The sequence below is a fragment of the Miniopterus natalensis genome, chromosome 17 (assembly GCF_054644295.1).
Source record: "Miniopterus natalensis isolate mMinNat1 chromosome 17, mMinNat1.hap1, whole genome shotgun sequence".
Taxonomy (NCBI): domain Eukaryota; kingdom Metazoa; phylum Chordata; class Mammalia; order Chiroptera; family Miniopteridae; genus Miniopterus; species Miniopterus natalensis.
In genome coordinates, this window is record NC_142097.1 from 27,816,737 (window position 1) to 27,832,131 (window position 15,395).

General features: G+C 57.7%; 1 protein-coding gene across 2 annotated transcripts; it reads left to right on the top strand.

The window, feature by feature from the left end:
* Window positions 1-1,086: 1,086 nt before the first annotated feature.
* XYLT2 (xylosyltransferase 2) lies at window positions 1,087-14,764 on the top strand. 2 transcript variants are annotated; one of them, XM_087826191.1, is made up of 11 exons: window positions 1,087-1,221; window positions 7,416-7,908; window positions 8,187-8,362; window positions 8,627-8,829; window positions 9,204-9,284; window positions 9,448-9,688; window positions 9,776-9,952; window positions 10,211-10,473; window positions 10,761-10,956; window positions 11,529-11,862; window positions 13,591-14,764. In XM_087826191.1, exons 1-11 carry the CDS (start codon window positions 1,087-1,089, stop codon window positions 13,911-13,913), a joined length of 2,622 nt encoding a protein of 873 aa, XP_087682317.1. In that variant the 3' UTR covers window positions 13,914-14,764. The 2 variants fall into 2 exon arrangements, with proteins under 2 accessions (XP_087682317.1, XP_087682318.1); XM_087826192.1 differs by having other exon boundaries at window positions 9,472-9,688.
* Window positions 14,765-15,395: the final 631 nt, after the last annotated feature.

The following is a 15,395-nucleotide window of genomic DNA, read 5'->3' on the forward strand; positions in this document are numbered from 1 at the left end:
CCTTGTATATGCAGAACTTGAACATGCCAGGTTCTCAAAAAACAATAGGCTCATCTGGTTAAACGGGAAGTTAGGCTTCACCTGCTCTTTCTTTCACATTTATTGAGCATCGCTGGGTGTCCAATGCCCAGCTAAGGATTCAACGGTGAATAAAGCATGATCCCAGAGAGATCACAACCGGATATGTGGTCAGTGCTCGACTAGGGACAGTGCTGGGGAAGCACTTGGGGAGGATGCTATCGGTAGGGGGTGGGGGGTGGGGAAAACAGCTGCTAGAATCTGGCAGAGATGAGCAGCAGCAGCCTCACCTGGGAACTTGCTGAAAATTCGAATTCTCGGGCCCCACTCCCGACCTACCCAAGAGGACAGACACTCTGGGGGTGCGACCCAGCAATGCTTTAGCAAGTCCTCCAGGTGATTCTGACGCACCCTAGAGTTGAGAACCACGGCTCTAGTAGAGGCCTGAGTGAGGATCTTTAGATGAGAGGGCGAGCAGAAAGGAAAGGAGGCTTTGTGAGGGCCTCTGATGCCAGTCAAGGCGGTTGGACTTTGCCCCGTAGGGGCTGCTTCCAGAGTCGCGACTAAAGCAGGGGCCTGTGTGTCACTTACACAATCTCTCTCAGCTCAGCGTTTCTGGGAGCGCTGGCATTCTCTACGCACCCGGGGGCCGGGTATTGAGTTCCCCCACCCCCGAAACATCAGGCGGCCGGCAGAAGATACCGGACTGCATGCAGACCTCTCGGCCCCGCGGAGCCACGGGCTCGCGATCCAAGAGGAGGTGAGCACACCGTGAGCTGGGGAACCTGCGCTTACGGGGAGGGAGTTGCGGGGGACAGAGTCCCAGAGCAAGAGGCCCACCGCGCCCCGCCCCGCGCCCACCGCGGCGCAGCGTGCGGTCCCGCGCCCCCAGGCCCCTCCCCCGGCCGGCCCGGCGCGGCGATTCGGGCCCGCGGGCCCCGCCCTCGGCCCCGGCCCGGCCCAGTGCGCGCCGGGCCCGCCTCCCCGTGGGAGGAGCCTTCTCCGTCCTGCGCGCGCCCGCGGCCGGGTTGCAGGGCTGGGCGCGCGCCCCGCGTCTGGGGCAGGAAGATGGTGGCGAGCGCGCGGGTGCAGAAGCTGGTGCGGCGCTACAAGCTGGCGATCGCCACGGCGCTCGCCATCCTGCTGCTGCAGGGCCTGGTGGTGTGGAGCTTCAGCGGCCTGGAGGAGGAGGAGCCGGGCGAGGTGCTCCGACGGCGCTCGGGCGGGCTGGGCGCTCGGGCGCGCGGGGTCCTGGCGGGGCGGAGGGCGGCCGGGGCTGGGGAAGTGGGGCACGGGCCGCACGCGTGCTGGGCGCGGGCGGCGGCCTAAAGCTGGGGCATCCGAGCCCTGGTGCCCCTTACCAGGCGGGCTTGGGGGGCTGCACGAGGGGCGGTGCGTGACCCGGAGGCCCGGGCCGCAGGCGGACAGGGGGCTGGAGCGGGAGGAGCGCGTCTTGGTGGGGTGGTCTCTGGCCCCGAGAGCGTGGAAGGTCAGGCGCTGGGAGCGGGATCGGGAGGCGGGGCTAGGCCTGAGCCAAGTCCGGGGTGGGGAGCCCCGGGCCAAACTTTCTGAAGTTGGGAGGGGGCGGGGGTGTGCGCGCCGTGGGCGGAGGCGCGAGGCCGAGGGACCCCCGGCGTCAGCGTCCAGAAGCGCCTGACTGGCAGCGGCCGGTGAAGTGGAGGTGGGGGGGTGGAACTCAGGGAGTGACCCCGAGGGAAAGACCTCGAGTGTCCCGAGGCGTGGCTTCCTTAGCCAGGCGATACCAGGGGTCTGAAGAACCTGCATGGGTCTTCAGGAGGAGATGCCAGGGGAAGTGAGCTGGTGAGTCGACCTCAGGGAATTTGGGAGGGAGCCTCCTCTGGCTCCAAGGGAATGGGGACAGCAGTAGCTGGTTTAGCAGAACCCCAGGCCCTGGAGCAGGGGGTAGACCCGCCCTGCTAACTCCCAGGTCCCTGCGCCTCAGAGTCTGAGGTTCTGTCACTCTTGGCTGACCATGGTTTCAGCTAGAGGCCCAGATATGTCCCTCCCAATGTGGTCAGGAAGAGTCCAATGGGGTTGGGGCTGTCCTGGAAGGTCAGGAAGGATGGGCCAAATCCTGGCCCTAAGCTGTGGGCCAAAGGGCAGAGCTTCCCTGCGCCCACCCCACCCCCTGGGTTCTGGGGCTCTGGGGCAGGTTCTCTGCTTGCCATATCCTCTTGGGCCTCTCTACCTGTCAGGGTGAAGGCCAAAGGAACCCTGATGTCCACTTTCCCTTTGTGCATCTGGACAGTCTGGAAGGCCTGGTGTGGAGACTGGGAGAAAAGCTGTCCTTGCCTTTTTTGGGAAAACCAAAAGGTTAGGATGGTGAGGGGAGATGGGACATAGTTTCGTGGGACCATAACTCCCACAGGAGCTGAGTGGGGGTGTGGAGGTGTCTCTGGGACATCTGAAGGGAGTGAGCTTGTTCTGTGTGGACCAGTGCGTAGGAGGAAGAGAATGTTTTGGTCCCAGTGTAAGAAGATTCTTTGGGCAGATGAGACATTCTAAATGGAAAGGGCTGCCAACGCAGTTAGGGACACCTTTGACCCTGGAGTATGTGAGTAGAGGCCAGTGACCTCTAGGGAGGGACATAGCAGGACACCTGAGGCTTCTTGGGAACAAATGTCCATGAGCTGCTGCATAACTCTGTGCGTCTCTGGATAGGCTGAGAGGTTGTCCAGGCTTGAAGGTCCCTGCTGCCCTGGGGTGGATAACTGGGGCAGAACAGTGGTTGGGATCCCCCACCTTCCCACTTCCTCCTGGCAGAAGCTGATAGGGAAATACCGGACTGGAATGGCAAACAATCCTTGGTGACTGAACGACGGTATAGTCCAAGCAGCCCCCCTCAATAGCTACCTCACCAGACCTCAGGGTTGCCAGGCAGCATAACCTAGTGCTTAAGAAGGTGGGCACTGAAGTTGGACCGCCCCACATCGCTGCGCTATGTCCTATTCCAGCGCTGCTGCTAAGTACTGGTGTGACCACCGGCAAGTCACCTAACCTCTCCGTGTCTTTATCAGTATCTCCCCTCACGATGGGGGTAATAATAGCACCTCTCTCCTTGGGTGATTGTAAAGATTAAATGAAAACGATGCCTGTGAAGTATTTGCAGGAATTCCTGGCATATGCTGAGCCTCAATAAATAACTCATTGTTATCTCAGCCCTGCACGTTGGCAGTAGGGATTCACTCATTCATTCATTCATTCATTCATTCAACAAATATTTATTAAGTCCTACTTGGTACCAGGCACTATGCTAATACTGGACATACAGAAATAAAATAGACAGGGTCTCAGCCCTCATGGGCAGACAGTCCACAGGGAGAGGCTGACAGTGAAAAGGAAACTCATTCTAATAACAGGAGGGCTGGTTTAGATCAGGTGGTCGGGGAAGGCCTCTGCAGAAAGTAGCATGTGAACTGAAGGAGCCAGTCAGCCTGGGAAAGAGGACAGAGTTTGGGCAGAAGGCCCTGAGTTGAGTGGGCTCAGCTGCCTTCGAGGAATGGAAGGAGGGTGTGGTATGTTCCCTGGAGGAAGATTCAGGAGTTAGTCCAGGGCACATCCCAGAGACCACAGTGAGGGGTGAGGGTTTTATTGTAAGTGCAGTGGGAAAGCCCAGACCGGGGTTACTCAGCCATGGGATCAGATGTGCATTTACGATGCACACTCTGCCCATCTATGGAGAGGGGCGAGAGTGGAGACCCGGGATGATCATTAACATCCGGAGAGCCACTTTATCGTTTTCAAAGCTTTCACAAACAGTGCCTTACCGCTTATTTTAAACTCAGTCTGAGAAGTCCAAAGGAGGTGGGGCTTGGGGTAGGCGGTCCTGTGTTCTCTTTCTCCCCGGCTCAGGATTCTGTGGAGCTGCAGAGCTGGGAAGTGGCAGAGGACTTCAAATGCCTCCTCAGTGGGGAAGAGGGGGCCTCAAAGGCCAGAAGGCATCCAGGTCAAAGGGCCAGTCCTCACCCTCAGTAATCAGAGGGGACCTGACCTCAGGGACTCTGACCTCAAGGACTACTGGGGTCAGCTCCTCTGTTAGCCCTGCTGCTGCCCATATGAACATGCCTGGGAGGGGGCAGGGCTGGGGGCTGGCCATCCACCAAAGATCATCTCCCCCCATTCCTCACTGCAGCCTCCTGGTCCCCCAGCCTCCTCTGGGATTGTCCTTCTCAGGGTCAGCCAGCTCCCTGCTGCAGTGCAGGGCACCAACATGCCCATCTCCTCCCGCATCCTGTCTCCCACCACAGCCAGCCTGGCCCTGTGCCCTGGACCTTGTCCTCCTGACCAGCTTCCTGACTCCCTGATACTGGCTTCCACCCTGAGAGCCCACAGCTCCTCTGCCATCTCTACCCACCTAAGCTGTCTGTTGTGTGGCTAAGTCAGACATTGCCAGATTGACATACACTCAGCTTAGTGGAGCTGCATTTACCTTTCCTGGGGGCTGCCCAGTTCAGGGTGCCCTCTTCAACGTGGGTACAGAATGGGGTCTGCTGCCTCCTCCCCAGCCTGCCTTTCCTCTTGCAGATGACTCTTCTCAGTTGGGAATAAACACTCCCAGCTCTCATTGGGTGCCTCTCAAGAGATCAGAGGGCTAGCTGGGTGCCGGCTGTAAAGGGCATGGGTGCTAGCTTGGCGGGATGGGGCTCTGGCCCTAAGATGGCTGTCAGCCTGACATGTAAGGTGCCGTGCTCCGACAGGGAAGAGGAAGGAAGTCCTGGGAAGGTGAGGGGCAGAGAAAAACCAACACAACAGAGTCTAAAGTGTCTGAGGGCCTTGAGCCCTCTCCTGACATCACATTTGACTAGGTCCAACTTCCCTTCCAGTCATAAGAGTAATCCAGTGCTAGCCTATGAGGAGAGCTTTACATTCATTTATTCATTTATTCATCCAACAAATATTTACTGAGTGTGTGCCATTGCCAGACATTCTGGGCTCTCAGGATATATCAGTGAACAAAACAAGCCCTGTCCTGAAGCTTATATTCTTGGAAGGGGAGGGACACAGAATAACAATATAAATACATTGTAGGGTGAGAGAAGGCATAAGTGCTGTGGGGAAAGTAAAGCCGAGGATGAGGGAGGGCTGGAGTTTTAGATACAATGTTACAGTGGGCCATACGGAGAAGGTACCACCTGAGCAAGAATGAGCTGAGGAGACACCTGGGGGCGGGGAACATTCCAGGCACTGGGCTGGCAGGCGTGGCGGTGATGGAGGCAGTGAGAAGTGATCTGATTCCAGAGTTAGCTACCTTCTTTTAAGTTTTTTTTTAATCCTCACCGGAGGATATGCTTTTACTGATTTTAGAGAGAGAGAGGAAGGGAGAGGAAGAAAGAAAGAGAAACATTGATTGGTCGCCTCCCATACACGCCGTGACCAGGGATTGAACCCGTGATCCTTCAGTGAATGGGACAACGCTCCAGCCAACTGAGCCACACCGGCCAGGCCTGTAGTTACCTTGAAGGTAACCCCAACAGGAATTACTGATGATCAGTTGGATGTGTGATATGATGGAAGCAAGAGTCAAAGATGACTCCTGAAAGGTTTTGGCCTGAGCAACGTGAAGGATGGAGTCGCCGTTTGCTGAGCTGGTGACTAGGGAGGAAGATGAGGAGTTGACTTTTGGACTTGTGGGGTTGGCAGGGCTGTCAAGCTCCCAAGGGAGATGTCAAGAGGGTGGGCAGTTAAAAACCTGAAGGTTCAAGGGAGCAATCCAGGCCAGATGGAGAAACCTGGGAGTGGATGGAGTTCAGAGACTAACAGAGATCCCCTGTGGAGCTGGGACAAGGAAAGGCCCCGGGAGCCTTGAGAGAGAGGAAGGCTCAGCCAAGAAAGCTGACGAGTGGCCATGAGAGGGCATCCTGGAAGCCAGGTGAGGAGGGTGCTTCCAGAAGAGGCTGGGCTCCAGTAAGCCGTGCTACTGAAAGGCCAGGCCATAAAGGACTCGTTGAGCATGTGGAGTGGGGGGCAGGGGAGTGGGGGGCAGGGGAGGGGAGGGGAGGGGGAGACCCATGGAATGGGTTGAGAGAATGGCGAGAGCAAAAGGGGGACCGCTAGTGGAGCCAGCTCTTTCTAGCTGCGTTATCTCATGTCCTTTCTCATTTGCCACACTTCCCTTCGGTATTTTACAGCTGAGGGAGCATGCTCAGGGAAGGTAGGTGAGTGGCCGAGCTAGGTGTGGAGCCCTGGGGACTCCAGAGTAGTCACACAGTGCCTCTTGCTTTTCCTCTTCTGTGTCGCATCCACCAGGCATCACCCAGATGCCCCCTGTGTGCCCGCTACTCCACCAGGCACTGGGGTTGACACAACGGTTTCCCCCAGCAGCTCCACCTGTGAGAGGAACGTCCCGCTCTGGGGCAAACGGGATGGCTTCATACAAGGAGATCTGGAGGGGTGGATGGGATCTGGTCAGGCAGGGGAGGGGGGCAGAGAGCTGGGGAAGAGGGTGGGTACATGTGCCTTTCAGGTGTGACCGGGCCACCTTTGAGAAGAGGCAGCAGGTTCCAGAAAGCGGGGTGTGGCAGCCATGAAGGCCCACCACTCAGATTTCCTTCCAGAAAGTCTGCTGGGAGAAGCATTTAGCTGCCAGCCTCCAGCTGCGGGTGTCCTCATGCTCGGTCTTGGCCTTCCAGCCCGGGCAGCCCCAGCTGTGCAGAGCATGGCAGTGGTGCCAGGGTTCACATCTACGGGCTGTCTTGGCACTGGTTTCGCATGAGCCAGCCCAGGCTCCCTCCCTGTAGCCCTGAAGCTCTTCCTCCCTCCCGGTCTATAGGCTGGGCCTTCCCTCCATCGTCCACAGCAGGTGTTACTCCCACTGAGAACCTTGCATTCTGACTGTCTTGGTCTCTGTTTCCGAGAACCCAACCAGTGTGGGGTCTCAGGTTTCCCCTCTACCCTCTCCACCGAGCAAGGCCCCCTCTCTCGGTCATGGCCTTGGTGGCGCAGCCGCATGGAAATGCTACAGGCAGAAGAATGCTTTCCTTCTGTCCCTTCCCAGCTAAGCCGGGGTGGGAGTGGACACTCTTATGTCCTCTGCAGGGTCTCCGCACCCTTCTCTTGTGACATATGTGGACATGTATCACATCTGCTGAGAAAGAAAGTGGTACTGAGTCCAAAGCACAAGGGAGACACAGAGCCCCGTGATCTGTGCCATGGTGGGGCTGTGGGTGCGGTGGTGCGGCGGAGGGAGGACTGCGCTTCTCAGCCAGCTGGTCCGGGAGGACTCCCGGTGGAAGTGCTATTCGAGCCGAGTCCTCAGGTGAACAGAACTTCTCTGGGTAAAGGGAAGCAGGGGCTTCTAGGCCTGAGGCCAGAGGGGAGCTACAGGAGCAGGAGGAGAGCAACTGTCCCGGTGACCTGTGCCTGCCTGTCTCTTACAGAAAGGAAGACAGAGGAAGCCTCGGCCACTGGACCCCGGCGAGGGCTCCAAGGACACAGACAGTTCAGCTGGGCGGCGGGGCAGCGCCAGCAGAAGGCATGGGCGCTGGCGGGGCCGTGCCGAGAGCCCGGGTGTGCCCGTGGCCAAAGTGGTGCGGGCAGTTACCAGCCGGCACAGAGCTAGCCGGAGGGTCCCTCCCGCCCCACCCCCAGAGGCCCCTGGCCGCCAGAACCTGAGTGGGGCGGCAGCCGGGGAGGCCCTGGTTGGGGCAGCTGGCTTCCCACCACAGGGAGACACAGGAAGTGTGGAGGGCGCCCCGCAGCCCACAGACAATGTCTTCACCCCCAAGTGCGAGATTTTGGGCAAGGACGCGCTGTCTGCGCTCGCCCGGGCCAGCTCCAAGCAGTGCCAGCAAGAGATCGCCAATGTGGTGTGCCTGCACCAGGCCGGAAGCCTCATGCCCAAGGCTGTGCCCCGGCACTGCCAACTGGCTGGTAAGAGACAGGCATGGGTGGAGAGGTGGCAGCCCCAGGAAGTGACATGGCAAGGATCCCACCCCCATTCCTCAGAGGAAGAAAGCTCAGAGGGACCCACCTCCCTTGCCTAGCTGGTGATAAGTACTCTAAGTGGCAGAGGCATACCTGGGACCCAGGAGCGTTGGACTCCAAGCCAAGGATTCTTCCTTTGGAAGGCAGGCAGCTCCCTCTTCCCATCTGACCTCCAGCCTGAGACCTGGAGAGGGACCTCACTGATGCCCCTACTCTCTACTCAGGGAAGATGAACCCCGGCATCCAGTGGGATGAGGCCCGGGCCCAGCAGCCCATGGAGGGCCCCCCAGTACGAATTGCCTACATGCTGGTGGTTCATGGCCGGGCCATCCGCCAGCTGAAACGTCTCCTCAAGGCTGTCTACCATGAGCAGCACTTCTTTTATATCCACGTGGACAAGGTACAGTGGGGGGACCAAGGGTTCTGAGTAAGCAAAGCGGAGACCCAGAAGGTCACGAACAGACAGGGGTTCTGACCTGCTTGGGTAGCCTAGACTTAGGGAAACAGGCCTAGAATAGGGGAGCGGCCAGCACAGGTGATGTGTGTGCTCTCCATTCCATGTCACTTGTACTCTGTCCCGGGGTCGGGGTGGGGTAGGTGAGGAGGTTGTAATGCTGGGGGCCACCTGCAGCTGCTGAGAATATCTACTCCCCCATCCCTCTAGCGCTCCAACTACCTGCACCGGGAGGTGGTGGAGCTGGCCCAGCACTATGATAATATTCGGGTGACGCCCTGGCGCATGGTCACCATCTGGGGCGGGGCCAGCCTGCTGAGGATGTATCTGCGGAGCATGCAGGACCTGCTGGAGGTGCCTGGCTGGGCCTGGGACTTCTTCATCAACCTCAGTGCCACCGACTACCCAACCAGGTGTGGGGTGGTGCTCTGAACCCTCCAGATGGGAGGGGGCCATCTGGGCACTCGGGTTGGGGGGTCCTTGGCCCCAGCCATGTTTTCGGGGAGGGGTTGGTGAATGATAATGTGAGGATTGAGAGTGATGAGATGGGGAGGAGGAGGCAGAGGTGTGTACTGTGGGTGCTGGGTCAGACAGCAAGGGGTGCAGGAAGGATGGGTGGTCTTTCTCAGGGGTCTTAGGTTCCCACCACCCCATAGCATTGACCTGGGGTAGGGCACATGGCCAGGAGGCCAAGAGATGAAGGTAATGAGGGCTGGAGGGAGTCTGCTCTAGGCCAGTGACTGAGCAACCCCTCACACACACTGTCCACACTGCATTCCCTCTCCAGGACCAACGAAGAGCTGGTGGCTTTCCTGTCCAAGAACCGGGACAAGAATTTCCTCAAGTCACATGGCAGGGACAACTCCAGGTGAGGGGGTGGGGAAGGAGGCCCTGGCCCTGGGGTCTCAACGCAGTCCCTCCAGCAAAGCAATCACAGATGGGTGCCCAGCAAACCAATCACAGATGGAGGAGAGGAGTGCTGGTTCTTAGGTGGATAGGAGAGTCTGGACCCCACCCTACGCAACCCCCAGCCTTGGCTGGTCTGCTACCCACAGGTTCATCAAGAAACAGGGCCTGGACCGGCTCTTCCATGAATGTGACTCGCACATGTGGCGCCTGGGAGAACGGCAGATCCCGGCCGGCATCGTGGTGGACGGCGGCTCTGACTGGTTCGTGCTCACGCGTAGCTTTGTGGAGTACGTGGTGTACACAGATGACCCACTGGTGGCCCAGCTGCGCCAGTTCTACACCTACACACTGCTCCCAGCCGAGGTAGGTGACCTGGGCCCTCACCCAGGCCAGGGAGGGAGCATCGTGGGTGCCCACAGCTCACCTTCCACCCTGCCCTGCCACCCACAGTCCTTCTTCCACACGGTGCTGGAGAATAGCCCGGCCTGCGAGAGCCTTGTGGACAACAACCTGCGGGTCACCAACTGGAACCGCAAGCTGGGCTGCAAGTGCCAGTACAAGCACATTGTGGACTGGTGCGGCTGCTCCCCCAATGACTTCAAGCCGCAGGACTTCCTACGGCTGCAGGTGCTTCCCCAGGGCCCCCAGACGCTCCCCTTGCTAGGGCCTTACCCCGGTCTTTCACCAGGGTGAGAAAGGATCCAGAGTGGGCCAATCAGAGGAGCTGGGGCCTTCACCTCAAGCAGCCCTCGGGGCTCTGGGGTTTCTGTGGCGGCAGGAAAAGCCCCAGAGGCCGATCTCTGGGCAGTGCTGGGAGGGACCCCTCCCCTGCTGTGCTCTCTGGGACCTCCAGACCCTTTACCCTGCTTGCCTCTCCCACTCTAGCAAGTCTCCAGACCCACCTTCTTTGCCCGGAAGTTTGAGTCCACTGTGAACCAGGAGGTACTGGAAATCCTGGACTTCCACCTGTATGGCAGCTACCCCCCCGGCACGCCAGCCCTCAAGGCCTACTGGGAGAACATCTACGATGTGGCCGATGGCCCCAGTGGGCTCAGTGATGTCATGCTCACCGCTTACACCGCCTTTGCCCGCCTCAGCCTGCACCATGCCGCCACCACTGCGCCTGCACCGGCCACCTCACTGTGCAGGTGAGACCTTCTTCTGTCATATTACAGGCCCTCAAGATGCGGTGACTTAGGGGGAAGCCAATCAGAAAGATCCAGCCCCTGGCCCCATGGAGTTCCCAGTCTAAGGCAGGGGAAAGTGTAACTAAAACACAGATGCCAAGAGCCAGGCACATAGGTGCCGTGGGTGTGAGATTTGGGGCAAAGGAAATGCCTGTGAATGGGACTCCCCAGAGCCCCCTCCCTGGGACTCCAGACCAAGTTGGATATGCTGATGGCATCTCCCTTTTTCCCTGCTGGAACCTTCTTAGGTTTGAGCCCAGGGGCTTGCCGTCCAGTGTGCACCTGTATTTCTATGACGACCATTTCCAGGGCTACCTGGTGACGCAGGAGGTGCAGCCCTCAGTCCAAGGGCCAGCAGAGACGCTTGAGATGTGGCTGATGCCCCGGGGGTCGCTGAAGCTGTTGGGGCGCAGTGACCAGGCCAGCCGGCTCCAGAGTTTGGAGGTGGGACACCTGACCCCCAGCAAGACTCAGAGTAGTGGGAAGACACTAAGGGAGGGGCCTTTCAGGACTGGGTTCATGGGCTCTTCTTTCCTAGTGATGGCAGCCTTGGCAATGCCTCATGCACGTGCCTGGGTCACCCCTGCATGCAGCTCCCCCCTGGGGTGCACAGTGGACACGCAGGGATCAGAGAGGGGACTGTAGTTCCACTATAATGTAGCCTCATCTAAACTACAAGGATTTTCTTCTAGAGGGACTTGGACATTCCATTCAGGCCATAGGTTAGGCTTTTGAATGTCTCTAGGTCTCTTTCTCAGAGGCCTTGGCTTCATGTGGGGATGGTCTCTGGGCTGGACTTTGAACCTTGTCTCTGCCTTCCTGCCCCACCATTGCAGAGCAGGTCAGAATGGGAGCCTAGAACAAATTCTAGTCCAATATCTTCATTTTGCTGGTTGAGAAAATGAGACCCAGAAGGAAAGAATGACTAGCTCAAGGTCACACAGTGCGTTAGAGGCAGCATCAGAGTAGAGAGGACTTTTCCCCAGGCTCTTGCCCAGCTGCTTCTCTCCCTACAGGTTGGCACCGAGTGGGACCCCAAAGAGCGTCTTTTCCGGAACTTTGGGGGGTTGCTGGGACCACTGGATGAGCCTGTGGCCATGCAGCGCTGGGCCCGGGGCCCCAACCTCACAGCCACCGTGGTGTGGATAGACCCCACCTATGTGGTCGCCACGTCTTACGACATTGTGGTAGACGCAGAGACAGAGGTTACCCAGTACAAGCCCCCACTGAGCCGGCCCCTGCGGCCAGGGGCCTGGACTGTTCGACTGCTTCAATTTTGGGAACCCCTGGGTGAGACCCGCTTCCTCGTGCTGCCCTTGACCTTCAACCGCAAACTACCTCTCAGGAAAGGTAAGGACCTAGTTCCCAAATGATGCCCAGAAGCCAGGGAGGTGACCCCAAGAAGCTGACCATCAGAGCTGACCCCCATCTACAGAAGGGGAAGGGGGAAGGTTGGGATCTTGGTCATCTGCCCCTGAGTATCCTAGGGCTCTGCTGTGGTATGAAAGGGGAGCTTTGGAGTCAGGTAGACTTGGCTTTGGGACATAGCTCTGACACTTTAATTGGGCTTTTATCCTTGGCAATCTATTTCCTGAGCCTCAGTCTTAATATGTGTAAAGTAGGAGAAATAGAACTGTTGGAGACCTCCTGGGTGCACTGAACACAAATCCACTCAAACTAGCTCAAATAAAAAGGGGGGAATTATTGGAAGAATGCAGGGCTGTGTCCCTCAGGCCCCAGGAGATGTCTCAGGTCTCACTGGAACCAAGGGTGCTTTCTCAGTCTCTCAGGCCCTCCTGTCCCTTGTCCTGTCCTCTCTGTGTGTCAGCCTCAGGCTCTGGCTTCCTGATACATGATACATGGCCTCTCAGGGCAACAGAGACTGACCAGGGCCTCTTGGTCCCCAAGTTCTACATCTGATTGTGTGGCTCAGTGGGCAGGGTCACATGGCCTTCCACCCACTTGGCTGAGGCTAAGGGAGTAGACTCTGAACACAGGTGTAGGCTGCAGGTTCCCTCAAGGGGTCCTACGTCTCCCAAGTAACTACCCCTGGGAGACATTCAGGTTGAGTATGTGGGTAAAAGTGGCAGGTATGCAGTAGGTAGGTAGACGTTTCCTTCCTCTGGCCACATCCTATCACAGAGAAGGTGGGTCAGACTGTGGGTAACCCAGAGGAGGGTAGAGTAGTGGGGGGGCTGTGGCAGGTCCAGAGCAGGCAGCTGCACCCCTGCTTTCCCAGGACTAACAGCCTGGTGGAGGGCATGAAGGAGGAATGGAAGCCAGCTTTACAGCAGAACGGTGTTGGAGCTGATCCTTGAACAAGCTGTATTTTTTATTTTTTATTTTTATTTTTATTATTATTATTATTATTTAAATATATCTTTATTGATTTCAGAGAGAGGAAAGGAGAGGGAGAGAGATAGAAACATCAATGATGAGAGAGTCATTGATCAGCTGCAGCCCGCAACCCGGGCATGTGCCTTGACCGGGAATTGAACCCTGATCGCCTGGATCCTAGGTCGACGCTTAACCACTGAGCCACGCCCGGCTGGGCAACAAGCTGTATTTTTTAGACAGAGCGGTATTCTAAGCTGAGGGAACGAAGTTGGCAGGTGTCTTGTGCATGAGGGAAACAGAGTGGAGCGGAGTAGGATGCAGGGGGTCGCAGGAAAGAAGGCTGGCGAAGCAAGCAGGGCCCCACAGCTGGAGGGCCTACGTCTGAGGCTTCCGATGGCTCTGGGGACCACTGGAGATGGTTGAGAAGGGGCAGGGGTCACACAAACCAGACCATTACGGGAAAGTTACCTTATTTTCTAAAGTGCCTCGAACCCACTATTTTACTTAATCCTCAAGTTGGGAATTCAGAGATGACTGTCTCAATTTTATATAAAACTAATGGTTTTACAGGCACAGAAAGTTCTAGAGAATAGCTTGAGATCACAGGTCACTAAGCAAGATGTGACTCAGTAGTAGAATTGGGACAGAAAATGGGGTGCCCAGACCTGACTCCCAGGGTCTGGCCTTCCTGGAATCCGTTGGGCCAGGTGTGCTGACTGCACTGTGCTCTTGTACCCCCAGATGATGCGAGCTGGCTGCATGCCGGGCCCCCCCACAATGAGTACATGGAGCAGAGTTTCCAGGGCCTCAGTGGCATCCTGAACCTGCCTCAGCCAGAGCCCGCGGAGGAGGCTGCCCGGCGGCACGCCTTGCTCACAGGCCCGGAGCTTGAGGCCTGGACAGATGGGGAACTGAGCGAACTCTGGTCTGTGGCTGGACTATGTGCCACGGGCCCCTCTGCCTGCCCCTCCCTGGAGCTCTGCAGACTGACAAGCTGGAGCTCTCTGTTCCCCGACCCCAAATCTGAGCTGGGGCCTGTCAAAGCAGACGGGCGACTCAGGTAGCAGAGCCCCAGCCAGCACCTCCAGAAGACCTGGGGAATTGCACCTTACGGACGACAGAGGGATGTCCCCCAACAGGCAAGGACCAGAGGCCCAGGCAATACGCCCATGTCAGCTATCAAGAACCCGCACAGACGCAAGGAAGGGGGGCGTAGTATTTACTACTGCTGACGGCTCTGCTGGGGACCAGACGGTGGCATGAATGTGGGGAGAAGGGCTCCAGTTTCCACACCCCACTCTTCCAAACCTTCTCTATTTTTTTTTTTAAAGGAAAATGGGTGGTGGTAGAGGAACTGGAAACAAAAGATGTGCAATAGGGCTCAGAGCAGCCCCAGGAAGTGGGCCATGGCTCTGGGGAGCAGGGGCCTGATGAGCCCATCTGCTGTTGCTCTGGAGGTGGGGCCTGCCTCACTCTCCAGGGCCTTGTCCCCCAGCCTGGGCCTGTGGTGCTCATGGCTGAGGCTCTGTAAGTGCCATGCCAGGCTCTGAGGCCCAGAGAACAGGTGATTGGGGGAGCACTGCAGAGCTGGACTCTAGTGGGACAGCCTCTCCTTTTGTAGCCAGGGGAACACAGAAGAGGGGGTGGGGCTGGTTCTAGGGCTTTCCAGCATGCCCTGCTTCCCGATGGGAAAGGCAGGGCACCAGGGCCTACTGAGACCAATGCAGAGTCTCCCAGGTACCCAGAACTGCAAGCAGGGCCTGGGCTCCTGCCCTGAAGGGGCGAGCCCTCATGAGCAGCATGGGAAGACTCTGTCAGGGCTCTCAGAAGAACCTGGAGCAGCATTGTGCCTGAAGCTCAGTGTGAAGTCTGAAATATGCAACAGAAGAAATATATCTCTATGTCTCTAAGCCGAGCCTCTGTGTTTTTCCTCCTGGGTGTCAGGGAGCCATCACTCTTAGGCCTGCTCCTAAAAGTCTTGGCTGGTACTTCGGCAGTGACAAGGTAGAGGTATCATCCCAAAGAGTGGCAACAGCTTAGAATCTATCTGAGAACCAGAAGGGATGCAAGAACCCGTCTAATTCAGCTCCATCTTTTTCAGAGGGGTAAAGAGGCCCAGAGAGGCTCAGAAATGTCCTCACTGCCACCTAGTAATGTCAGCAGGAGAGCCAGTTCAGTTCCTGAGAGTCCTGACCCAGCCGCCAGGCCAAGGCAGATGTTGGCTGCTGTGGTGTCCCCAGGGCCCATTCCAGAATCCCTCCTCACTCTGCTTTCCGCCCAGCCCTGAGTATGGAGCACCCCCAGGAACAGAGGCGATCCCAGCCACAGTCTACGGGTTACCTTTGGAACTTGTCCTCTTAGGGGCAGGAGCAGCAGTGGCTTGGGTCCCTGGCCACTGCCCTGAGGCCTGGGACGGCTGTGCTGGAAAGGGTCATCCAGCTTCCCCCCTTTTCTCAAGGCCTTTTCCCCTCCTACCAGTAAGGGCTTTCAGTATCTCCTTCACCTTCACGTGGGAGTGAGGGTGAAGAGTTCTCAGACCTTTATCA